At 42.9% G+C, this 26,780-nt stretch overlaps 1 protein-coding gene across 9 annotated transcripts; it reads left to right on the forward strand.

Moving 5' to 3' along the window:
• The first annotated feature begins 282 nt into the window (after positions 1-282).
• Positions 283-23,494, forward strand: LOC108920355 (adhesion G protein-coupled receptor F5-like). 9 transcript variants are annotated; one of them, XM_029255926.1, is made up of 28 exons: positions 284-492; positions 801-968; positions 1,315-1,365; positions 1,858-1,893; positions 2,384-2,428; positions 2,964-2,999; positions 3,490-3,534; positions 3,810-3,845; positions 4,335-4,379; positions 4,675-4,710; positions 5,202-5,246; positions 5,542-5,577; positions 6,076-6,120; positions 9,951-9,986; positions 10,577-10,609; positions 10,919-11,025; positions 11,333-11,391; positions 11,601-11,746; positions 15,553-15,753; positions 17,097-17,321; positions 17,681-17,827; positions 18,691-18,869; positions 19,745-19,909; positions 20,234-21,595; positions 22,081-22,122; positions 22,273-22,332; positions 23,087-23,147; positions 23,294-23,494. In XM_029255926.1, the coding sequence occupies exons 1-28, from the start codon at positions 324-326 to the stop codon at positions 23,362-23,364; spliced, it is 3,687 nt and encodes a 1,228-aa protein (XP_029111759.1). In that variant the 5' UTR covers positions 284-323; the 3' UTR covers positions 23,365-23,494. The 9 variants fall into 9 exon arrangements, with proteins under 9 accessions (XP_029111765.1, XP_029111766.1, XP_029111769.1 ...); XM_029255930.1 differs by lacking the exon at positions 4,675-4,710; XM_029255929.1 differs by lacking the exon at positions 2,964-2,999.
• The last annotated feature ends 3,286 nt before the right edge of the window (positions 23,495-26,780 follow it).

Raw genomic sequence — 26,780 nt, forward strand, 5'->3', positions numbered from 1 at the left:
CCAGTTTAACAGTGCTGGCAAATGCATAATTTCCAAAAGTTAATCCATAGATATGCATGTAATATCACTCGTCTGAAAATTATCGCTGGCCGATATTCGTCCAGCAGTCAAAGCTGCTGTTAGTGAAAGTCTCATCTGAACCCTATGTCATTGTACCCTTTTTGTAAAAACATATACGTGTTAGAAAGCCAGTAGAACTGTAATTTGTTTTGTTTTTTGCAGGGTGAGAACTTCTTTAGTTTCTTAAAAGAATCTTGTCACAAACAAGCCCATGTTGTTTATATTTACAGTTTCGGTGCGGCATTTGTTCATTGTGGTCTTTAATGTTTGTTGACCCAGCTCTCAGTCAGACCTTCAATTACTTTATCGCCATTGAGGTGAACGTCTCCGATATCAGTGTGGTGAATCAGCTGAGGAGCCTTTTGAATTACGTACAGTTCCCCTATATGATAAGCAATACGATTGAAATCGACTCTGCGAACTTAACAACTGGTAAGGAGAACAAGGATCTTTTTCTCCTCTGACCACTGCAATACGGTCTTTATTCATGTTTTTTTACTTATTTATTTATTTATTTATTTATTTATTTTTGTACAATTACCTTATGTGGTCAGGTTTGCAACAAGAAAAAGTGCCTCCTTTGCCTTTCCTTTGGGGGATTCTGTAATCACACAACAGTGACATGAAATTTAGGTGGCGGTTCTTTCAAGGTAACTTGGGATATACAGGTTCTTCCATGCTAACACAGATGTACAGTAACGCAGCTGGAATTCGTGATCCAATTCTCTACGTCCCCTCAGTGTGCTCTCCAAACGGAACTGGATACCAGTGCAAATGCGAGGACCAGCTAGCATGGTCGTACAACACCTGCCTTACATACACATCCTGCGGTAATGACTACAACAATTACTCGTGCGGATGCATCAATGGCTTGCCACCTGACGGAGAGTCCTGCGGGTACATACAGCGTATGTATGCCTTTCCTTACAACTTCACAAGGCAATGTAAATTTTCATTACCAAGCTTTAATCTGCATATTAGCCGCAGGCCTACATGACAGGTAGTTATTGTCTTGTCCACTTTTTTTTGACGCTACGTTTAGCAAACATTGAAGTGCTAAAAATGAACGTTGCCAGCTGGAAAGAGAAAATTCCAGTTCTCGCAGTTTTACCATGTCTATGAAGGGTAGCTTTTTCTGTCAAAAAATTGTCCTGAATGTGCCCGGTTTTTATTGTTCCGTATTGACGTACTCTATTGGTTTCGAGAAAAAAAGAGCTGCAATTTCACAGTGTTCTCCTTTGCTCTCAATTGCAGCTACCATCCCGCCTTCTCCACCCTCTTCTGCTACACCTACACCTACACCAAGTAAGTAGAGCATTCCCAGTTAGTAATTTATATATTGGTGATACAATATTGGGGGGCGCGGTGGCGCAGTGGGTTGGACCGGGTCCTGCTCTTCAGTGGGTCTGCGGTTTGAGTCCTGTTTGGGGTGCCTTGCAACGGACTGGCGTCCCGTCCTGGGTGTGTCCCCTCCGGCCTTACGCCCTGTGTTGCCGGGTAGGCTCCGGTTCCCCGTGACCCCCTATGGGGCAAGCGGTTCTGAAAATGTGTGTGTGTGATACAATATTGATTTTGATAAAAAAAAAAAAAAGTTGCAGTTTCACAGTGTTCCTCGTTGTTCTCAACTGTAGCTTCTCCTTCTCCTCACTTTCCCACTATTCCTTCTCCAAGAGAGCTTCTTCTTTGTTAACAGTTTGGGATTTACGCCGGGGTTTTCGTAAATCTATGACAACCAGTTTAAGAATATTAGTAAATGGACAATGGAGAAATGGACAGCTGCCTTACTCTTTTCTACAGGCTCTCCAACAACAGAAAACTCTACAGAAACAAATTGTATGTACTATCAGTCATTTACCACTTACTTTCACTCAAGTATACAGAAATTTAGTTTACGAAATGTCAGTCAAAATCCTCTTTCAGGTTGTTGCTTTTACCTCATTGACTGTCTTTTAATGCCTGTAAACCACTTGCAAATCACATGCACTGCATCCAAACATTTCATATGCAATGTAAATTTTTAATACTCAGCTTTAATTTGCGTATTATGTGCAGGCCTACATGACAGGGAGTCATTGTCTTGTCCACTTTTTTGACACTGTTTTCAGCAAACCTTGAAGTGCTAAAAAATGAATGTTGCCAGTTGGAAAAAAATTCTAGTACCCCGTTTTACCATGTCTAGGAAGGGTAGCTCCAACTGTTAAAATTTTTCTAAATCTGCCCAGCTAGTATTGTTCCATATTGATGTTCTACATTGATTTTGATTTTTTTTTTTTAAAAAAAAGAGCTGCAATTTCACAGTGTTCTCCTTTGCTCGCCATTGCAGCTACCACCCTGTCTCCTCCACCCTCTTCTCCTACACCTACACCAAGTAAGTAGAGCATTCCCAGTTAGTAATTTATATATTGGTGATACTATATTAGAGGGGGTGCGGTGGCGCAGTGGGTTGGACCGCAGTCCTGCTTTCCGGTGGGTCTGGGGTTCAAGTCCCGCTTGGGGTGCCTTGTGACGGACTGGCGTCCCGTCCTGGGTGTGTCCCCTCCCCCTCCGGCCTTACGCCCTGTGTTACCGGGTAGGCTCCGGTTCCCCGTGACCCCGTATGGGACTAGCGGTTCTGAAAATGTGTGTGTGTGTGTGTGTGTGTGTGTGATACTATATTGCTTTTGACTAAAAAAAAAAAGTTGCAATTTCACGGTGTTCCTCGTTGCTTTCAATTGCAGCTTCTCCTTCTCCTCATTTTCCCACTATTCCTTCTCCAAGAGAGCTTCTTCTTTGTTAACAGTTTGGGATTTTCCTTTTATTTTTTTGCATTAAGCCTGGGTTTTCGTAAATCTATGACAACCAGTTTAAGAATATTAGTAAATGGACAATGGAGAAATGGACATCTGCCTTACTCTTTTCTACAGGCTCTCCAACAACAGAAAACTCTACAGAAACAAATTGTATGTACCATCAGTCATTTACCACTTACTTTCACTCAAGTATACAGAAATTTAGTTTACGAAATGTCAGTCAAAATCCTCTTTCAGGTTGTTGCTTTTACCTCATTGACTGTCTTTTAATGCCTGTAAACCACTTGCAAATCACATGCACTGCATCCAAACATTTCATATGCAATGTAAATTTTTAATACTCAGCTTTAATTTGCGTATTATGTGCAGGCCTACATGACAGGGAGTCATTGTCTTGTCCACTTTTTTGACACTGTTTTCAGCAAACCTTGAAGTGCTAAAAAATGAATGTTGCCAGTTGGAAAAAAATTCTAGTACCCCGTTTTACCATGTCTAGGAAGGGTAGCTCCAACTGTTAAAATTTTTCTAAATCTGCCCAGTTAGTATTGTTCCATATTGATGTTCTACATTGATTTTGATTTTTTTTTTTTTAAAAAAAGAGCTGCAATTTCACAGTGTTCTCCTTTGCTCGCCATTGCAGCTACCACCCTGTCTCCTCCACCCTCTTCTCCTACACCTACACCAAGTAAGTAGAGCATTCCCAGTTAGTAATTTATATATTGGTGATACTATATTGCTTTTGATTAAAAAAAAAGTTGCAATTTCACAGTGTTCCTCGTTGCTCTCAATTGCAGCTTCTCCTTCTCCTCATTTTCCCACTATTCCTTCTCCAAGAGAGCTTCTTCTTTGTTAACAGTTTGGGATTTACGCCGGGGTTTTCGTAAATCTATGACAACCAGTTTAAGAATATTAGTAAATGGACAATGGAGAAATGGACAGCTGCCTTACTCTTTTCTACAGGCTTTCCAACAACAGAAAACTCTACAGAAACAAATTGTATGTACTATCAGTCATTTACCACTTACTTTCACTCAAGTATACAGAAATTTAGTTTACGAAATGTCGGTCAAAATCCTCTTTCAGGTTGTTGCTTTTACCTCATTGACTGTCTTTTAATGCCTGTAAACCACTTGCAAATCACATGCACTGCATCCAAACATTTCATATGCAATGTAAATTTTTAATACTCAGCTTTAATTTGCGTATTATGTGCAGGCCTACATGACAGGGAGTCATTGTCTTGTCCACTTTTTTGACACTGTTTTCAGCAAACCTTGAAGTGCTAAAAAATGAATGTTGCCAGTTGGAAAAAAATTCTAGTACCCCGTTTTACCATGTCTAGGAAGGGTAGCTCCAACTGTTAAAATTTTTCTAAATCTGCCCAGCTAGTATTGTTCCATATTGATGTTCTACATTGATTTTGATTTTTTTTTTTAAAAAAAAGAGCTGCAATTTCACAGTGTTCTCCTTTGCTCGCCATTGCAGCTACCACCCTGTCTCCTCCACCCTCTTCTCCTACACCTACACCAAGTAAGTAGAGCATTCCCAGTTAGTAATTTATATATTGGTGATACTATATTGCTTTTGATTAAAAAAAAAGTTGCAATTTCACAGTGTTCCTCGTTGCTCTCAATTGCAGCTTCTCCTTCTCCTCATTTTCCCACTATTCCTTCTCCAAGAGAGCTTCTTCTTTGTTAACAGTTTGGGATTTTCCTTTTATTTTTTTGCATTACACCTGGGTTTTCGTAAATCTATGACAACCAGTTTAAGAATATTAGTAAATGGACAATGGAGAAATGGACATCTGCCTTACTCTTTTCTACAGGCTCTCCAACAACAGAAAACTCTACAGAAGCAAATTGTATGTACCATCAGTCATTTACCACTTACTTTCACTCAAGTATACAGAAATTTAGTTTACGAAATGTCGGTCAAAATCCATCTTCAGGTTGTTGCTTTTACCTCATTGACTGTCTTTTAATGCCTGTAAACCACTTGCAAATCACATGCACTGCATCCAAACATTTCATATGCAATGTAAATTTTTAATACTCAGCTTTAATTTGCGTATTATGTGCAGGCCTACATGACAGGGAGTCATTGTCTTGTCCACTTTTTTGACACTGTTTTCAGCAAACCTTGAAGTGCTAAAAAATGAATGTTGCCAGTTGGAAAAAAATTCTAGTACCCCGTTTTACCATGTCTAGGAAGGGTAGCTCCAACTGTTAAAATTTTTCTAAATCTGCCCAGTTAGTATTGTTCCATATTGATGTTCTACATTGATTTTGATTTTTTTTTTTTTTAAAAAAAGAGCTGCAATTTCACAGTGTTCTCCTTTGCTCGCCATTGCAGCTACCACCCTGTCTCCTCCACCCTCTTCTCCTACACCTACACCAAGTAAGTAGAGCATTCCCAGTTAGTAATTTATATATTGGTGATACTATATTGCTTTTGATTAAAAAAAAAGTTGCAATTTCACAGTGTTCCTCGTTGCTCTCAATTGCAGCTTCTCCTTCTCCTCATTTTCCCACTATTCCTTCTCCAAGAGAGCTTCTTCTTTGTTAACAGTTTGGGATTTTCCTTTTATTTTTTTGCATTACACCTGGGTTTTCGTAAATCTATGACAACCAGTTTAAGAATATTAGTAAATGGACAATGGAGAAATGGACATCTGCCTTACTCTTTTCTACAGGCTCTCCAACAACAGAAAACTCTACAGAAGCAAATTGTATGTACCATCAGTCATTTACCACTTACTTTCACTCAAGTATACAGAAATTTAGTTTACGAAATGTCGGTCAAAACCCATCTTCAGGTTGTTGCTTTTACCTCATTGACTGTCTTTTAATGCCTGTAAACCACTTGCAAATCACATGCACTGCATCCAAACATTTCATATGCAATGTAAATTTTTAATACTCAGCTTTAATTTGCGTATTATGTGCAGGCCTACATGACAGGGAGTCATTGTCTTGTCCACTTTTTTGACACTGTTTTCAGCAAACCTTGAAGTGCTAAAAAATGAATGTTGCCAGTTGGAAAAAAATTCTAGTACCCCGTTTTACCATGTCTAGGAAGGGTAGCTCCAACTGTTAAAATTTTTCTAAATCTGCCCAGTTAGTATTGTTCCATACTGATGTACTACACTGATTTTGATTTAAAAAAAAAAAAAGAAAAGAGCTGCAATTTCACATTTCACAGTGTTCTCCTTTGCTCTCCATTGCAGCTACCATTCCACCTCCTACACCCTCTTCTGCTACACCTACACCAAGTAAGTAGCTTCTCCTTCTCCTCACTTTCCCACTATTCCTTCTCCAAGAGAGCTTCTTCTTTGTTAACAATTTGGGATTTTCCCTTTATTTTTTGGCAGTACGCCTGGGTTTTTGTGAATCTGTGACAACCAATTGGAGAAATGGACATCTTATTTATTCTTTTCTGCAGGTTCTCCAACAACAGAAGTAATTACAGAAACTTTAATAAGTGGTATGCACTATCTTTAACCACATGCTGAGTCATTCACTGAGCTCCTCACTTAAAAATGAGGATTAAATAAATATTAGTAATTTATTCGTACCCCTCCGCGAACCGCCACATTACCGAGGTGGAGGGGTTTGAGTGCCTGAATGATCTCAGGAGCTATGTTGCCTGGGGCTATATGCCCCTGGTAGAGTCTGCCAAGGCAAACAGGTCCTGGGTGACAGACGAGACAAAGCGCGGTTCAAAATCCCCTTATGACTATTAAATCAAGGATCTCATTCACCCCGCCTGGTATGGAACGAACAGCCCGGAGCCAGACCTGGGGGGGTTCGCATGCGAGCGCCTGGTGGCCAGGTCTATGCCCACGGGGCCTGGCCAGGCTCAGCCTGAAGCCAAGACGTGGAGCCGCTCTTCGGTGGGCTCACCACCTGCCGGAGAGGACATAAGGGGCCAGTGCATTGTGATTTGGGCAGTGGTCGGGGCCGAGTGCCCGGTCGACCCAAACCTCGGACACCAACTCTGGTTTTTGGGACTTGGAATGTCACCTCACTGGCGGGGAAGGAGCCTGAGCTGGTGCAGGGGGTTGAGAGATACCGTCTAGATATAGTCGGGCTCACTTCCACTCACAGCTTGGGTTCTGGAACCACTCTTCTCGACCAAGGGTGGACTCTCCACTATTCTGGCGTTGCCCAGGGTGAGAGGCGGCGGGCAGGTATGGGCTTATTAATAGCCCCCCAGTTCAGCCGCCATGTGTTAGAGTCTACCCCGGTGAATGAGAGGGTCGTCTCCCTACGCCTTCGGGTCAGGGAACGGTCTCTCACTGTCGTTTGTGCTTATGTACCTAGTGGCAGTGTAGAGTACCCGGCCTTTTTAGAGTCCCTGGAGGGCGTGCTGGAAAGCGCTCCCACTGGGGACTCTGTCGTTCTTTTGGAGGACTTTAACGCCCACGTGGGCAGCAACAGTGATACCTGGAGGGGCGTGATTGGGAGAAACGGCCTCCCTGATCTGAACCCGAGTGGTGAGTTGTTATTGGATTTCTGTGCTAGTCACGGTTTGTCCATAACAAACACCATGTTCATGCATAAGGGTGTGCATCAGTGCACTTGGCACCAGGACACCCTAGGTCGGAGGTCGATGATAGACTTTGTAGTCGTTTCTTCTGACCTTCGGCCATATGTCTTGGACACTCGGGTGAAGAGAGGGGCTGAGCTGTCAACTGATCACCACCTGGTGGTGAGTTGGACTCGATGGCGGGGGAAAAAGCTGGACAGACCTGGCAGGCCCAAACGCATAGTGAGTGTCTGATGGGAACGTTTGGCGGAGGCCCCTGTCAGAGAGGTCTTCAACTCCCACCTCCAACAGAGCTTCAATCAGGTCCCGAGGGAGACTGGGGACATTGAGTCCGAATGGACTGTGTTCCACACCTCCATTGTCGGGGCGGCGGTTCGGAGCTGCGGCCATAAAGTCTCCGGTGCCTGTCGCGGCGGCAATCCCCGAACACGGTGGTGGACACCGGAAGTAAGGGATGCCGTCAAGCTGAAGAAGGAGTTCTATCGGGCCTGGCTGCCTCATGGGACTCCGGAAGCAGCTGACGGGTACCGGAGGGCCAAACGGAGCGCGGCTCTGGCAGTCGCCGCGGCAAAAACTCAGGCCTGGGAGGAGTTTGGTGAGGCCATGGAGGAAGACTTTCGGTCGGCCTCAAAGAGATTCTGGCAAACCGTCTAGCGACTCAGAGGGGGGAAGCAGTGTTCCGCCAACACTGTTTACAGTGGAAGTGGTGCGCTGCTGACTTCAACTGAGGATGTCCTCGGGCGGTGGAAGGAGTACTTTGAGGATCTCCTCAATCCCTCCGACACGCCTTCTGTAGAGGAAGCTGAGGCCGGGGACTCGGAGGGGGACTCGTCCATTACCCTGGCTGAAGTTGCTGAGGTAGTCAAAAAACTCCTCGGTGGCAAGGCTCCGGGGGTGGTTGAGATCCGCCCCGAGTTTCTCAAGTCTCTGGATGTTGTGGGGCTGTCTTGGCTGACACGCCTCTGAAGCATCGCGTGGAGTTCGGGGACGGTGCTTCTGAATTGGCAGACCGGAGTGGTGGTCCCTCTTTTTAAGAAGGGGGACCGGAGATTGTGTTCCAACTATAGGGGGATCATACTCCTTAGCCTCCCTGGGAAAGTCTATGCCGGGGTACTGGAGAGGAGAATCCGACCGATAGTCGAACCTCGGATACAGGAGGAGCAATGCGGTTTTCGCTCTGGCCGTGGAACACTGGACCAGCTCTATACCCTCACTAGGGTGTTGGAGGGTTCATGGGAGTTTGCCCAACCAGTCCATATGTGTTTTGTGGACCTGGAGAAGGCATTCGACCGTGTCCCTCGTGGCATCCTGTGGGGGGTAATTCGGGATTATGGGGTTCAGGGCTCGTTGCTACGGGCTGTTCGTTCCCTGTATGACCGGAGCAGGAGCTTGGTTCGCATTGCCGGCAGTAAGCCAGACCTGTTCCCGGTTCATGTTGGACTCCGCCAGGGCTGCCCTTTGTCACCGATTCTGTTCATTATCTTCATGGACAGAATTTCTAGGCGCAGCCAGGGAACGGAGGGTGTCTGTTTTGGTGGCCGCAGGATCTCGTCTCTGCTTTTTGAGGACGATGTGGTCCTGTTGGCTTCATCGAATCAAGACTTAAGCGTGCACTGGAGAGGTTTGCAGCCGAGTGCGAAGTGGCGGGGATGAGAATCAGCACCTCCAAATCCGAGGCCATGGTCCTCAGTCGGAAAAAGGTGGATTGCCCCCTCCGGGTTAGGGGGGAGCTCCTCCCTCAAGTGGAGGAGTTTAAGTATCTCGGGGTCTTGTTCACGAGTGAGGGACAAATGAAGCGGCAGGTTGACAGACGGATCGGTGCGGCGTCCGCAGTAATGCGGTCATTGTACCGGTCTGTTGTGGTGAAGAAGGAGCTGACTCGTAAGGCAAAGCTCTCAATTTACCGGTCGATCTACGTTCCTACCCTCACCTATGGTCATGAACTCTGGATCATGACCGAAAGAATGAGATCGCGGATACAAGCAGCAGAAATGAGTTTCCTCCGCAGAGTGGCTGGGCGCACCCTTAGGGATAGGGTAAGGAGCTCGGAGTAGAGCCGCTGCTCCTCCGCATCGAGAGGAGCCAGTTGAGGTGGCTCGGGCATCTGTTTCGGATGCCTCCTGGACGCCTCCCTGGGGAGCTGTTCTGGGCATGTCCCACTGGGAGGAGGCCTCGGGGCAGACCCAGGACATGTTGGAGAGACTACGTCTCCCGGCTGGCCTTGGAACGCCTTGGGGTTTCCCCAGAGGAACTGGAGGAGGTGTGCGGGGAGAGGGAAGTCTCGGGGGCTCTGCTTGGACTGCTGCCCCCGCGACCCGGTCCCGGATAAGCGGAGGAAGATGGATGGATGGATGGAATTTTTTCGGAAAAATTAAAGCATTTTTGTAATTACATTTTGATTTTGACTTGTATTTTCGTAAAGTAAATGCCGATTTGATTCTGGAAAAAAATTGAAACAATCAGGATTTTTAAAAAATCTGTTCAGCAGTTTTTTATCCTCAAAAATTTTTTTAAATTCCATTCAATTAATAAAATTAAACTTTTTTCCTGTAGGTCCTACAACAACGGAAATCTCTACAGAAACAACTAGTATGTACTATCAGTCATTTATCACTCACTTCCACTCAAGTGTACAGAAATTTATTTTCCTAAATGTCGGTCAAAATCCTTTTTCAGTATTGTTCCTTTTACCTCATTGGCTGTTTTTTTATGCATGTAATCCTCTTGAAAATCTCATCCAATACATCCAAACATTTCTTATGCAGATAATTCTGCAATAATAGCTTCCGCAAATATCACCTTGAAAAAATCTAAAATCAGAATTTTATTATCATTTGAGTAATATTTTTTATCTCTGAACCAGTTACTGAAGGTCTTTCATTGAGTAAAATTGCCTTTTGTTCTGCAGTTTCTCCCACAGCATCACCCTGCATGAAACTTTTCATTTTCTGTTGTACAGCTTCTCCCACAGCAGCACCTGTTACACAGCCTTCCACAATAATTAGTACATACTACCAGTGCTTCATCATATACTTTGTGTCACTCAGTGAAAAGCTAATTTAACTTAAGGAATTTTAAATGTGAGGCTCTATCCATATTTGAAAAAAAATGTAGTCTAATCACCAGTTTCCAGATTTCAAACTGCATCCAAAGTATGAATCTGTCTTTCTTTTCTACAGCTCCTCCAACAACATCCAGTGCAGTAACCCCTAGTAAGTATCTCCAACAAGTAAGTGCTCTCATTTATCCACAGCATGATATGGAGTAACTCAAGGTCTGCAAAAATTCTCTAAAAATATGAATACCACTTTTACTCCTTAGAATTTGATGTAGTTATTAAAATGTTAAAATATGCTTTGCTTACTCTTTCAATAACTTAATTTGACAGTCTGTGTTGCACTGTAATCATATATGTTTCCAACTTTGTTGTTCCAGTAAACTGAAGTTTAAATTTCTAGATGGTGTTTATAATTGCATTTTTAAATGCACCAATGCAAACTTTTTTTTTTGTCTTTTTTAAGAATTTCAAGTGGAGATGTCATTTAAAATCTTGGATACTTTCACTACTGACTTACTAGATCCAACATCAGTAAAATATATAAAATTCAAAGATGACATTCAGAATGCAGTGAGTATATTTTCAGTTAAAATCCAACACTTTCATTAAAAATACTGATTTTCTTTGTAGCACGCTAAGTTTTATTACCAGTCTAGTGTGCAGTTCTATATTATTTTCAAAACAGGACTAGATAAGAAATTGCACAGATTCTGTAGACGAAAAGTACAGTAATGTGGAAGAACTGTTGTACAATTACTCATTCCTCCTCTAAGGGGAAGATACCACAGATATCTGCAAGACTGTGATACTGACATATTTGGTTTTGTTTGTTACTTTTACATTTTCATTGTTGACATTAACATTTTGTCTAATTTAGCTCACAGCAAATTACCAATATTTACCAGGGTTCCTTAGCGTAATTGTCACTGGATTCAGGTAAGTTTGCAACAAATCAATCTATTCATCCATCTATCATTATTATTAATACTACTGTTGTAATGTTGCTAAAATTTACTTTTGTTCACTTTTACGCATCACTAGTACTTTACTAGTACTAGTGATGCGTAAAAGTGCACAAAAATTTTACTAGTACTTCCGATGCATAATGAAATAGCTTTGTGCTGCATTCTCCGTCCCTTGTGCAGGGCCGGCAGTGTGATCACAGATTTTGTGGTGAATACAAACAATGTGAGCGATGCAGCAATTGTAGCAGCAAACACCCAAATCGTAAAGGATCTTAAGATCAAGGATTACATCATTGATCCAAATTCCTTCCAAGCACTTATTAATGGTAAGATGAGAAATGTGATGTCTGTTGGCTCATTAGTTCTGCTAGTAGGAAGGTGCCCAGAGAGCAAAAATAGTGTTGGAGAAGAACTAGAAGCCTGAAGGGACAGTTCTACAGTTATTTGGATTTGTAAAGACTTTCACACCAAAAATACCGAGCTCAGCAATCAACTACATATCAAACTCAAACACCCATGCTGACAAAATTTTCTTCAATCTCTATTATCTACACCTGTTGGCCAACATTGACCTCATGCGGTCTTTTTGTACCCATGAATAGTTATGTTCCACATTTCATATAGATAAAATATTATTACAATAATACTGTAGGGCAGCCCCCTCCTTGAACCGCCACCTTATCGTGGTGGAGGGGTTTGAGCGCCTAAATGATTTCAGGAGCTATGTCCCCTGGCACGGTCTCCCATGGCAAACAGGTCCTGGATAACAGACGGGACAAAGTGCGGTTCAAAAGCCCCTTACGATGACAATTAAACCAAGGCTTTCGTTTACCCCGCCCGGTATGGGGCCACTAGGGCCCCACCCTGGAGCCAGGCCTGGGGGGGGGCTCGCATGCGAGTGCCTGGTGGCCAGATCTATGCCCACGGGGCCTGGCCAGGCTCAGCCCGAAGCCATGACGTGGAGCCGCTCTTCGGTGGGCTCACCATCTGCCGGAGAGACCATAAGGGGCCAGTGCATTGTGATTTGGGCAGTGGTCGGGGCCGAGTGCCCGGTCGACCCAAACCTCGGGTGCCAACTCTGGTTTTTGGGACTTGGAATGTCACCTCACTGGCGGGGAAGGAGCCTGAGCTGGTGCAGGAGGTTGAAAGATACCGTCTAGATATAGTCGGGCTCACATTCACTCACAGCTTGGGTTCTGGAACCACTCTTCTCGACCAGGGGTGGACTCTCCACTATTCTGGCGTTGCCCAGGGTGAGAGACGGCGGGCCGGTGTGGGCTTGTTAATAGCCCCCCAGTTCAGTCGCCATGTGTTGGAGTCTACCCCGGTGAATGAGAGGGTCATCTCCCTGCGCCTTCGGGTCAGGGAACGGTCTCTCACTGTCGTTTGTGCTTATGCACCTAGCGGCAGTGTAGAGTACCCGGCCTTTTTAGAGTCCCTGGGGGGCGTGCTGGAAAGCGCTCCCACTGGGGACTCTGTCGTTCTTTTGGGGGACTTTAATGCTCACGTGGGCGGCGACAGTGATACCTGGAGGGGCGTGATTGGGAGGAACGGCCTCCCTGATCTGAACCCGAGTGGTGAGTTGTTATTGGATTTCTGTGCTAGTCACGGTTTGTCCATAACAAACACCATGTTCATGCATAAGGGTGTGCATCAGTGCACTTGGCACCAGGACACCCTAGGTCGGAGGTCGATGATAGACTTTGTAGTCGTTTCTTCTGACCTTCGGCCATATGTCTTGGACACTCGGGTGAAGAGAGGGGCTGAGCTGTCAACTGATCACCACCTGGTGGTGAGTTGGACTCGATGGCGGGGGAAAAAGCTGGACAGACCTGGCAGGCCCAAACGCATAGTGAGTGTCTGATGGGAACGTTTGGCGGAGGCCCCTGTCAGAGAGGTCTTCAACTCCCACCTCCAACAGAGCTTCAATCAGGTCCCGAGGGAGACTGGGGACATTGAGTCCGAATGGACTGTGTTCCACACCTCCATTGTCGGGGCGGCGGTTCGGAGCTGCGGCCATAAAGTCTCCGGTGCCTGTCGCGGCGGCAATCCCCGAACACGGTGGTGGACACCGGAAGTAAGGGATGCCGTCAAGCTGAAGAAGGAGTTCTATCGGGCCTGGCTGCCTCATGGGACTCCGGAAGCAGCTGACGGGTACCGGAGGGCCAGACGGAACGCGGCTCTGGCAGTCGCCGCGGCAAAAACTCAGGCCTGGGAGGAGTTTGGTGAGGCCATGGAGGAAGACTTTCGGTCGGTCTCAAAGAGATTCTGGCAAACCGTCTAGCGACTCAGAGGGGGGAAGCGGTGTTCTGCCAACACTGTTTACAGTGGAAGTGGCGCGCTGCTGACCTCGACTGAGGATGTCCTCGGGCGGTGAAAGGAGTACTTTGAGGATCTCCTCAATCCCTCCGACACGCCTTCCGCAGAGGAAGCTGAGGCCGGGGACTCGGAGGGGGACTCGTCCATTACCCTGGCTGAAATTGCTGAGGTAGTCAAAAAACTCCTCGGTGGCAAGGCTCCGGGGGTGGATGAGATCTGCCTCAAGTTTCTCAAGTCTCTGGATGTTGTGGGGCTGTCTTGGATGACACGCCTCTGCAGCATTGCGTGGAGCTCGGGAATGGTGCCTCTGGACTGGCAGACCGGGGTGGTGGTCCCTCTTTTTAAGAAGGGGGACCGGAGATTGTGTTCCAACTATAGGGGGATCATACTCCTTAGCCTCCCTGGGAAAGTCTATGCCGGGGTACTGGAGAGGAGAATCCGACCGATAGTCGAACCTCGGATTCAGGAGGACCGGAGCAGGAGCTTGGTTCGCATTGCCGGCAGTAAGCCAGACCTGTTCCTGGTTCATGTTGGACTCCGCCAGGGCTGCCCTTTGTCACCAATTCTGTTCATTATCTTCATGGACAGAATTCCTAGGCGCAGCCAGGGAACGGAGGGTGTCTGTTTTGGTGGCCGCAGGATCTCGTCTCTGCTTTTTGAGGACGATGTGGTCCTGTTGGCTTCATCGAATCAAGACTTACAGCGTGCACTGGAGAGGTTTGCAGCCGAGTGCAAAGTGGTGGGGATGAGAATCAGCACCTCCAAATCCGAGGCCATGGTCCTCAGTCGGAAAAAGGTGGATTGCCCCCTCCGGGTTAGGGGGGAGCTCCTCCCTCAAGTGGAGGAGTTTAAGTATCTCGGGGTCTTGTTCACGAGTGAGGGACAAATGAAGCGGCAGGTTGACAGACGGATCGGTGCGGCGTCCGCAGTAATGCGGTCATTGTACCGGTCTGTTGTGGTGAAGAAGGAGCTGACTCGTAAGGCAAAGCTCTCAATTTACCGGTCGATCTACGTTCCTACCCTCACCTATGGTCATGAACTCTGGATCATGACCGAAAGAATGAGATCGCGGATACAAGCGGCAGAAATGAGTTTCCTCCGCAGAGTGGCTGGGCGCACCCTTAGGGATAGGGTAAGGAGCTCGGAGTAGAGCCGCTGCTCCTCCGCATCGAGAGGAGCCAGTTGAGGTGGCTCGGGCATCTGTTTCGGATGCCTCCTGGACGCCTCCCTGGGGAGCTGTTCTGGGCATGTCCCACTGGGAGGAGGCCTCGGGGCAGACCCAGGACATGTTGGAGAGACTACGTCTCCCGGCTGGCCTTGGAACGCCTTGGGGTTTCCCCAGAGGAACTGGAGGAGGTGTGCGGGGAGAGGGAAGTCTCGGGGGCTCTGCTTGGACTGCTGCCCCCGCGACCCGGCCCCGGATAGGGGGAGGAAGATGATGATGATGATGACTGTAGGGCAGCAGGTAGTGTAGTGTTTAGAGCTGCTGCCTCTGGACCTAAAGGTCACAGGTTTCAGTTTAACCTCCAGCTGTAATACCCTTGAGTTATGCATTTTCCCTGAAATTTCTCCAGTAAAAATTACCCAGCTGTTTAAAAGGGTAAACAACTGTAAGTCACTTTGGAGAACAGCATCAACTAAATGAAGTAATGTACATTTGCCTCCTTTGACTGAATTCTTAGGGGCTGGAGGTACTGCATGTTTATCTCATTTACCCTTGATCAGAGTCTGAATGAATGTGCGTGCAGTAGGAAACCACCGTTAGCCTGATATGAAATCATATTGACCACATTGCTCTTTCTTGTCCCTCAAGGAACGGAACCCTTCAGTATAACCCCTTCTCCTGTATTATCTGGCAACGTTATGCAGATGAATTGCTCTCCACCAGACGCAATGTCAGTTCAGTCTGTGACATGGAAATTTAATAACAGTCCACTGCCAAATTCTGGAAGATACACAATCATCAATCAGCCACCAACACTTGTGGTCCTGAATGTGAAAACTGATGACAGTGGTAAGTTGTTGTACTATGCTGGAATAAGGAGCAATGTCACACACAGACTTAGCAAAGAGCCCAGAGGTACAGTACAATAAACACACATATACAATAGAACAGAGGTGTTACTTTCTCTCATTTTGAAAACAGTATCAATTATTGAAAAGTACTGACAGCCTTAAAGAACTAACTACAAGCCATATAGCTACAGTAACGCTGTTTTGAAATGAACGTTTCTAATATCAGGTCAATACGGTGTGCAAAAATCACCTAAATCTTCTATATTTACCAGCAGTATCATCAACAATTGTCAGATTTTCTTGGTTCCTTCAGCTTTCAGTGTATTTTTCTAGTGTCTATTGTGCTAATGTTCAAATGGCAAAATAATGCAAGTCATGCAAAGAACCAAAATGGGACACAGCTGAACTGCTCACATTACTGGACTAATTGTGGTTGGGAAGTGTGGTCATAAGATTGACAGATCATTCCAGTGTATCATGTATATGACATGGCAGATGAAATCAGCATATCTGCACTTGGACATGAGTTTATTAGCTTCTAGTTACTGTAGTAATCTTAAAAAAATACTGCATAGTTTTGTTTCTGTTAGCTGTTATTACTGTCACTTTTTCTATCCAGAATGCCCAGGAGGGGTGGGCAGCCACTGGCACCCTCCAAGTTTTATTTTTATCCCTTGAAGAGTGCTCTATAGAAAAATAAATTTAATTGAACTGAATGATCTTTTTTCTTAAATTTTGACAGGATAGTAATCTTGATGTACTTAAAATGTTTTATTGTAACAAAACACTTCATAATATAATGAAATACCACGCTAATGGCACTTTTGTACCAAGTCTAAATTTACTGTAAAATATCTAGCTATTAAAAGTTTTTTTTGGCCAATGATTCACTTCCAACATTTCACCACTTTGTGAGTTTTGTTTTTTAATTTTTAAAAATATATTTAAAAATATTGTGATGCACTGGGCTGTTCAGTCATTTGTGGATACACTAATTCTGTTTGATAATCCTAGCTTTGTCCATTATATGAAGGTATGCTTGGTGGCACAGTGAGTAGCGCTGCTGTCTCACAGCGCCTGGGTGGTGCGAGAGAATGTGGGTTCGTTCCCTGCTCAGTCTGTGTGGAGTTTGCATGTCCTCCCACAGTCCAAAGACAGGCTGTTGAGGTTCACCAGCAGTGTGTGAGTGTCACAGAAAGAGTGTGTTTCACTGATGTATGGATGAGTGACCCATTGCTAGTAACACTACATAGTATCCATTGTAAGTTGCTTTGGAGAAAAATGTCTGCTAAGTGAAAAAATGTAATGATTCTTTGTTTTCTTCTCTGTGGTCCTTCAAAGGAGTCTATTCGTGTGTTGTGACGGACAATATTCTGACGTATACCCACCAACAAGTCATTACTATTCAACCACAGCCACCAATAATAAACCTGCCCCTTTCACAAATTTATGTGCGCTGTGGCAATCAGAACATACCCATGAAATGCTGTGTGACGTACAGCACTCCTGGAACACTACAGATAAATTGGCTGGATAATAGTGGAAACCAACTGCCATCTTCATCCGGTAAAACTTCTTTATTGTGTTTAAAGTTTGTGTGATAAAATGTAATTTGCTACGGTCTCTACACTTTCATTAAACATTAAAACATTCTAATAACACAACTTATTTAAGTAACAGAATCTGTTTATCGTTGTTCATTTCTGTTAAAAAATTACAAAAAGGCACAGATGTTTAAAACTGCCCCATACACTTTTACTGTTTAAACTCCCTAAAGTCCCCAGATACTGCATGTGTTACTCACGGCTCCCCAACACCATCTGATCACCCCAAATTGTGTTGAGCATATTGATCCACAGCTTTTTTGGCAATACCACAAATCTGTATCAGTTTTTGATTTGCTTTGATTTGCTTTGTTTTCACAGATGTAATGCTGTCTATCAACGAAAGATGCATTACATATACATTGCCTGTTACACAACAAAATTGTGCAAATAAAAAGTTTACTTGCCAGGTTATGAATGGAAAAATAAATATGACAGCAGTGGCTCAACTGAACTTTTTAGCCGCAGGTATGTATGTCATGAACTGAATATTTACTGAATGTTTATGCAATTAACAGTACTGTACTGTAAATTGGACTGGAACCCCACAGCAACTGAATAAATTGCTTTTATTCTCTCCAAATGAGGACGAAGGTCAACAATCAGCTTCAGCTGCCCAATAGAAGATTGACAGTCATTTCACACAGCTGTCAGTTATTGGCTTTCATTCATGAGGGTTATGTTGCTAAGACCATTGATGCTTGACCCCCCCCCAACAGCACACACATCTGTTCCTGTCATCCTCCTATTTAAAATCTTTTTAATATGATGATGAGGAGCCAAACTGAGAGCGCAGCAAAACCAAATATGATTCATTTATGCAAATAAAACTGGGTAATGGAGGGAAAGGGTGTACACATTTAGCAGTTGCTTTTCTCCATAGCAATGTACAGTCATTACACTGTAGTATTTCATAGACACCTTTATCTGAAGTGACTTACAATGCAAGTACATTATTACTTAGTACACTTAGCTCCTTGCAGTAATTCACCCATCTATACACCTGAGGGGGGTAATATACACATACAGCACGCACACACACTATGGGTAGTTTTAGTGTCAAGTTAAACTGAAACATTTCTTTGGATTGTGGGAGGAAACCAGAGCAACCACAGGAAACCCACACAAACAAAAAACTGCAAACTTGACACAGACTGAGCTGCAGCTGAACCTACATCCAGCTACAGCATCTAGATGCTGAGAGGCAGCAGTGCTGTCCACTGCACAGCCAATTCAGCCTTCAGTTCCAGGAAAATAGGAAGTAATAAAGTTGTGTAGCTACTGAAATCATTTATTACATTTGCATATTAATTCTGTTCCTCATTTGTCAGGTGCACTGCTGACCTGTAATGACCCACTATATGGCAATGGAACAGACGGAAGCGTAGCTGTTGTAGGTTGCCCTCAGAATTTTGAAGGCAACCTAACTGCAACATGTATTAATAAACAGTGGCAAGTAGCTGACAACTGTGTTCTGAGTGTCATCAAGCAGATAGCAACCGAGTCGGAGGTAATACACATTAAACCATGACTCTTGTACTACAGTATCACTTGCAAGCATCTTAATGTGAACAAGATAGATCAGTGTGAGCAGTTTTAGTGAGAAGTTACTGCAAAAGGCTTTCTGCTCTGATTTGTCATACATTTTATTTTAACTCAGTTTTAGTTATTACATGTACAATCTAAAGTGTTTGACAATTTGTTGAATGGACATCTACTTACACCACGGAACCGTGCCTTGTGCTGAGCAAATTGACTTTATTTGTATTTGAAATTAATTAAATATCATAGGTTTAATAACCACATGCCAAGACAAGTACAGTGTATCTAAAATACAAAAGATATGCTGTGAAAGAATCCTCTTAGAGGACCTTAGTAACACCTTGTTTCTAGAAAAGTGTAAATTTAAACTGTTTGGATTTTATGTAAATGTAGACATCTTGAGATTCCTCGGTAGCTTATCATGTAGCAAGGAGGAATGTGTCACCTTGGGCAGGTGAGATCACTGATCCTCTCACTGCTCACCTGTGGTCAGGTGGAATCAGGGAAAAAGGTCTCTGTCCATTATTGTAACACATTTTCAGGAAAAGGTAGTTCTGTCACACACTTATATTTACTTCTCATTTATTCATTTATCAGGCACTTTTCTTCAAAGTGATGTACATCTCAGTTGTGTCACATACTCCATTACTATCCTTAACTGCAAGTCCAAGCCAGGGCTGTGTTGATACTATTATGTTTTGTTTTTTGGTAATAAGGAAGTTACATGTAGACAAAGGCAGTTACAACAAAATATGGAATAAATGGTACTTTATTCCAAAACAGTTTATATTAAGATGAAGATGACTTGCTGCTACTTCATTTAATTCAGTTTTTTCCCTACAGAATTTGACGGCTCTTATGGTTCCAGGAATTGCAACCCAGCTAGCAAATGCTGTACAAAGTAATCGACAACAAATACAGGATTCACCTGCAACAGTCTCTGCAGTTGTGAATATTCTCAACAAAATTGCAGAAGTTTCTAAAAACGTTACCGAAGACGTGATACAAGTATGTCGCATGACTGCATTTTTGGGCGACTTCCTTTTTAACTGGATGTGAATGTTTTTTCCGCAATGAAATCATTTAAAATAAAAACTTACTATGCCACATAGAGAAAATTGTTTAAACAATCTTTAAAATATGGCTAATGTTTAAGAGAACAAGCCAAGAAGATATAAATTCATGTTTTTGTATGTTTGGTCTACACATTTAATCTTAATACCTTTAGTATAAATACAGTATAAATATTTATACTTTTATTGTTTATGTATTTAGTACTCTTTCATTTCTCACATGTAAAGTTTATTTGACTCAGATTTGTTCTCTTTACAGAATGTGCTGGAGACTGTAAATATTTTAGTGTCTCCAAACACAACCAAAACCTGGAGTACATTAAACAACAACAACGAGAATAAAAACACGAGCGCAAGATTACTGGGATCCATGGAAACCATTTCAGGCTCTCTGGCACAAGACTACATCTCGATAAATAAGGAGAACCTCAACTTACAGAAAACTCTATTTTCACGAAACTTTAGCACAGATCTGAACTCATCTCATATATTAATCCCAGATACAGGTTCTCCCAATGTCACAGCAATCACGACCATTGTCTTCACGACTATGAACATTGTCTTACCAGCAAGAAACAGCACTGAGACCGCAAATACTACAAACAACACAAACGTAATCAACGGAATTGTGATGTTAGTGAAGTCAGACACCATAGTTAAAAACGTGTCCATTAGTTTTAACAAACAAAATACAAGTCTGGGCAATCCACAGTGTGTCTTTTGGAACTTCACACTCTTTGGCGAAGCTGGGGGCTGGGACAGCTCAGGCTGCACGGTACTGGATGACAAGAATGACAGCATCACATGTTCCTGCAATCACCTCACTTCTTTCTCCATTTTAATGTCACCATTCATACCTGAAGCAATAAGGATTCTTCTCGATTTCATCACTTACATTGGAGTGAGCATATCATTGCTCAGTCTGGTCTTATGCCTGATTATTGAAGCATTTGTGTGGACTGTAGTGACCAAGAACAGCACAGCATACATGCGCCATGTCTCCATAGTGAACATAGCTGTGTCGCTGCTCATGGCCGATATATGGTTCATGGTTGGAGCGGGGATATCTGATATTGGTCATTCAACGCCTGTGGGTTCTTGTACTGCAGCCACCTTCTTTACTCACTTTTTCTACCTCGCCCTATTCTTCTGGATGCTCATCTCAGCTCTCCTGCTCTTGTACCGTATGGTCATGGTGTTCTCCGACATGTCAAAGTGCGCCATGATGTCGATTGCCTTCACAGTAGGGTATGGAGCACCCCTTATTATTGCTGTGATAACGATCGCTGTCACCGCACCGCAGCACGGCTACTTCAGGCAGGACAGTGCTTGCTGGCTCAACTGGGCCCAGACCAAGGCCCTCCTGGCTTTTGTGATCCCAGCCTTGACCATTGTTGCAATCAACCTCCTCATCCTGATTGTGGTTCTGGTCAAGATTCTCATGAGGGGTGTGGGTGAGAACCGGCAGCCTGAAGAGAAGAATGCCTTGGTGGTTGTCGCCAGGTGTGTTGTCATTCTGACGCCCCTCTTCGGTCTCACCTGGGGCTTTGGGATTGGCACAATGGTGGCACCGGAAAGTGTTGGATTCCACGTGGTTTTTGCAGTTCTCAACTCATTCCAGGTTTGTGTCAATATTAAATATTAATTGTTCATGTGGTGTTAAATGAGCTTTGTGCCATTTACAGGCTTTTTTTTGCAACAAAAAAATTGCTGTGACATTTTGAATGGTTTTGATCCATTCAAAACACCAATCATCATAGCCTCGACTCCATATTGTTTAATCCCTGACATTTGTGCCTTGAGTCCTCCATACAGAATATTACATTTTTACCTGAAAAAAGTTACACCAAGGAATCTTCAATGAATGCAGATCAGCTTTGTAATTAATTAATTAATTAATTAATTAACTGAAGTGAAATAAGTGGTGATTATTACATCCTGTTTTATACTGATGTTACATTTATTTTTTCATAAATTGCATTTTACCCATTAATTAATGCTCAATGGATACAGCAATTTCATACTCTCAGTAACCTGCTACCACACAACTGATTTAACACAATTCCTTCAAATACACTAACACTTCACCTTAATTTGTTCCCAAAGGGCTTGTTTATTCTAATATTTGGAACACTTCTAGACAGCAGGGTAAGTGTTACCTTTTCAGTATTTTAAATATAGCTGGAAATATGACTTTTGTAAAATATATATGCTCCAACGTAAAGACTTTCAGCATGACTTCATTTACACTCAGTAGTCTTGCGTTGTTCTAATAATGTCCTCACTCTTTACTTGCAGGTTCGAGCAGCAATTGTAGGAAGATTTTCATTTGTGCATACTCTCTCTGGACGTACAAGGGTAAGCCCTCCATCTGAATATTTTAAAATGCATATTTAACATTTTGTACAACGTTTATTACCATGTAGGCAGTACTGCTGGAGTAGCACACCAGTTAATTCATTTAAATAGCTTTAATTCAGAGCAAATGACATCGTCCATTGTGGAGGCAGTGGCCTAGACCACACCCCACCAATTAGACTGACAGCAGCTGATGATGTTAAAAAATTTCTGGAGAACTGTATTTATATTAAGGGGGGCGTGGTGGTGCGGTGGGTTGGACCGGGTCCTGCTCTCCAGTGGGTCTGGGGTTTGAGTCCTGCTTGGGGTGCCTTGCAATGGACTGGCGTCCCGTCCTGGGTGTGTCCCCGTCCCCTCCAGCCTTACGCCCTATGTTGTCGGATTGCCAGATTTATATTAACAAACCAGGACAGGTTTCTCCGAAATTCAGAGTGTGTTTGAAGTTGTGTTCTACTTTTTAGTTCTGTCGCACCTGAAAAGGTTTTTAATATTTTTTTTTTGTATTTGAGAAAATAACTTCCGTAATGTTACATGGTGTTTTGTAGATTACTAGGTATCCAAATACATGGTTAAAAATTTGTTGAATTTTCAGGGAAAAACTTGTTTTCATCCTGATGTGTTGGTGTATGATGTGCAAAATGAACTTCTTATATTAAAATGTTGCCTTCATATTACATACTTCAGAATCAAAATAAATATTAGTATATTTTTGATGTTCGAGCCTCAACAACTGCATATATATCTCTTTTGACAGACTTCCAGTGGGGGTGCATCCTCATCCAGCAGGTTCTCACGCTTCAGAAGGGAAAGAAGAAGTAAGTGAACATTTCTTTTGTTTTAAACTGATCACTGCACTCAATTTGAAGTGAATTGCAAACAGTCATTCTCACAGTCACAGTCTTCTTAAGTGTTTGTTTTCAACCATAAACCAGTTCATAATCCAGTTCATTCTGTTTTCCAGATGCATACAATGTGTCAGATGTTGCAGCCTCAAGTCAGTCTGGTGCTTCTGAGTCTTTTATCAACATTTAGTCTCTTCAATTGTGTATTTCTGATATGCTTTTCTAAAATGAGGCTTAGTAGAAAACCCTTCCAAGTGTAAAATAACTTGATCAGGTGTTTATTTACTGCTATATGTATTTTCTTTTCTTCAGCTGATAAGCATGCCTTAAAATTTAGTCTTAAAGAGTCATTTGATGTTATGCATTATGCCTAATTGTACTCATTTTTAATATGCAGGGAAAACTGGTATTACAGTATGCTTCATTTCCTGTCATGAAATTCTGTTTTGTATTTTTTTATGAAAAATTTCTATTTTTTTTCCCAATGTATAGCATTAATCTGCTCTCTGCAGTCTTATTTCAAAATGATGTAGAAATATCATTGTGAGTAAATGGCATTGAAAATATTTCATACCAATCAGTAATCTCTAAGAATACAAATAAAATAGTGCATAATTAATAATGCTAATGTTTATTTTATTTTTTCAAATATAGCCATGTGTACCTTTTAACATTATAAACAATGCCCCTGATACATGATTGTGTGATGTGAATATTTCAATAAAATTTGTATACATAGCACTATAACATTAAGGGCCATGGCAACTCTTAGGGTAGTATTTGTTGTTTTAATAAGTGTCTTTCTTCATGAATGGGGAATACAATTCACACATATGCACACTGAAACCACTTGTCCTAAGTGGGGTCGCAGCAAGCCGGAGCCTAACCCGGCAATACAGGGCGCAAGGCTGGAGGGGGAAAAGACACAACCAGGATGGGATGCCAGTCCATCAGAAGGCACCCCAAGTGGGACTCAAACCCCCGACACACCAAAGAGCAGGCACAGGCCAAACCCACTGCACCACCAGGCCCCCTCAGAACCCAACCATTGTAAGTCATTCATTTTACCCAAGAAATGAAGAATAACTTCTGAGACCTTTAATCTCTCAGGCTCTAAATCACATTGGGTCTAAAAAAAAAAACTGACACATAAATGGTCTTCCTGTTGCTACTCACCTTCAAAAGTGACCTCCAGCAGTTTTAGAAACTGTTTGCACACCTTCTCCTCTCTTACAGTCCTTTATCACACAGCTTATTTCTTTAATTTTTTTGTCTCTTTTTCTGACTCTTTTTTCAGTTTCTTCTGGTTGCTTCTCGTCCACCTTTAAGACTGCCCACATCTGACTGCTGTTAAAGAAAACTCACCTGTACCTAAACTCAATCCAAAATTACAGCCCAGTCTGTCTTCTGCCTTCTGTCTCAAAAAATGAAACATGCAACTTATGTCCGGTTATTTATATTTTTGCCCAGAATGTTCTCCCTGACAGTTATGGCTGATCCAGAATCCAGACATTACACTTAGTCTCTATCTTGCAGTTTCAGGACGTATTTAGTTGGCTAAGAAGTATCCTTTTCCTTTGTTCTCATTCTCCTGAACCTTTCTGTCTAGAAAACCTTGACATGATCAGCCCTAAAATGGTCTGAGTCCTACCAACTTGATAGATTGTACTGGGTTGTTTGATTCAGCTCCTTGTCTTCTCCTCGGTCTGTCCTAATTGTTGTTCCACAGGGCTCTGTGCCAGTCTCCTGACTCTTCTACATCAACACCACTTTGGACCCATGGTTCTGTCACTATCTTACTCAGGTTCTCCAATCACTGCTACGCCTATGATATTATACTCTTTTTCTCCTTTCTCTGAACCTCTACCTATGTATCATCTGGTCCTGGAGCTTCTATGTTCTTACATTTATTCATTTGGCAAACGCTTTTATCCAAAACAACATGGATCTCATAGAAAATACAATGTGTCCATTACATTAGCAGAAAGAGAGACTTAGATGCAGACGTGTGATACTTAAGTGCAGTTAGATTGTTTCTTTCCACCATATGAACAATGTTCATCACACACGTAACCACATAAAACTTTATCAGAATATCCATGATTCTTTTCTAGTAATTTTTTTTGTGATACATATAAACATTTACGTACAATACAGGAGTACCAGCTGTGTAACGGTTTATCCGGGCATAATCTCAAACTTATAGAGCATGAACATTTACACCTTAGATGAACTTAAGAGATCACAAGCAAAGTGAGTCCAGAAGAGGTCAGTTTTAAGACCCTTTTTAAATGTGGACAGAGATTCAGTATCTCAGTGAGAGACAGAGGTCGTTCCACTACAACAGAGCCAAAACCGAGAACCTCCGTGCTTTACCTTTCCTGTGTGGGACCACCAAGCAGGCAGATGTGGAAGAGCATAGCAGTCTGGTTGGGGTGTAGCAGATGATCAAGTCCTGTAGCTAGCCGGGAGCAGTTCTACTGATGCTTTTGTAGACCACAACCACGGTGTTAAATTTGATCCGGGAAGCTATAGGAAGCCAATGCAGAGAAACGAGTAGAGGAGATACAAGCGAACGCTTCGGCAAATCAAAAACAACTTGGGCAGCAGCGTTCTGTATCAGCTGTAGAGGTTAGATAGATGGCAGTAGCAGAATGGCAAGACAGGAGAGAGCTGCAGCAGAGTGTTGTGCATTATCTTTTATTGTACTCAAGTTTACTAAAAGGATAAAAAAATAAAAATCTGTACTTCAGTATTGCTTCATTTTATATTGGGACATTTTCAGTTTGTATTTTTATGAAAAACACCAAATTTTTTTCCAAATGTTTGGCAGTAATTTGCTATGGAGTCTTATTTTAAGAAGGGGTGTGGTGGCGCAGTGGGTTGGACCGGGTCCTGCTCTCCAGTAGGTCTGGGGTTCAAGTCCTGCTTGGGGTGCCTTGCGACAGCCTGGCGTCCCATCCTGGGTGTGTCCCCGCCCCCTCCAGCCTTACGCCCTGCGTTGCCGGGTTAGGCTATGGCTCCCCATGACCCCGTATGGGACAAGCGGTTCAGACAATGTGTGTGTGTGTCTTATTTTAAAATACTGCAAAATATTAGGCTGTGCTGCAACTTCATATAATAAACAACTGTATTACACGACTGTGTGACAATCACTGATGTGACTTATATTATTAAATATGTATATAACATAATAAAACATGACACTTCTTATTAATTTATTTCCTATAATTTAAGGTTAATTCGAGCTATAATGATAACTGTTTTTCAGAGATTGTCAGTTTGGATTCGTTAGTGCACAGTGAGGTAAAGAACAAGAACTATTTCAATCGGATTTTATTGTTTAAAGTACTGATCTACTACTAGCATTATGAGCGGGAACATTCATTTTGAACTCCTGAACAAATTGACAAACAATAAAATGCAAATAGCGCTGGATCACTACTCACCTTCAAAAAGTGTCTGAGAACAAAAAGCGAAAAACTGTTTTATGTATAAAAAAAAAAAAAAAAAAAAGGAAAACCAAGAAAGTAATGACACAACTTCGGAGTTTTCGGAAGTAAACCTTTTCCCGCTCAAAATGTGAGGCTTCCACTCCCCCCCCCC

Source organism: Scleropages formosus, chromosome 1 (assembly GCF_900964775.1).
Source record: "Scleropages formosus chromosome 1, fSclFor1.1, whole genome shotgun sequence".
Taxonomy (NCBI): domain Eukaryota; kingdom Metazoa; phylum Chordata; class Actinopteri; order Osteoglossiformes; family Osteoglossidae; genus Scleropages; species Scleropages formosus.

What these genes read in the sequence shown, in the direction of transcription:
- LOC108920355 (XM_029255926.1), top strand. Translation starts at nt 324, where the DNA reads ATGTTTGTTGACCCAGCTCTCAGTCAGACCTTCAATTACTTTATCGCC. An exon ending in ACTGAACTTTTTAGCCGCAG is followed by an intron (nt 17,828 to 18,690) that starts GTATGTATGTCA and finishes CTCATTTGTCAG; the next exon opens with GTGCACTGCTGACCTGTAAT. An exon ending in CTTCAGAAGGGAAAGAAGAA is followed by an intron (nt 23,148 to 23,293) that starts GTAAGTGAACAT and finishes TCTGTTTTCCAG; the next exon opens with ATGCATACAATGTGTCAGAT.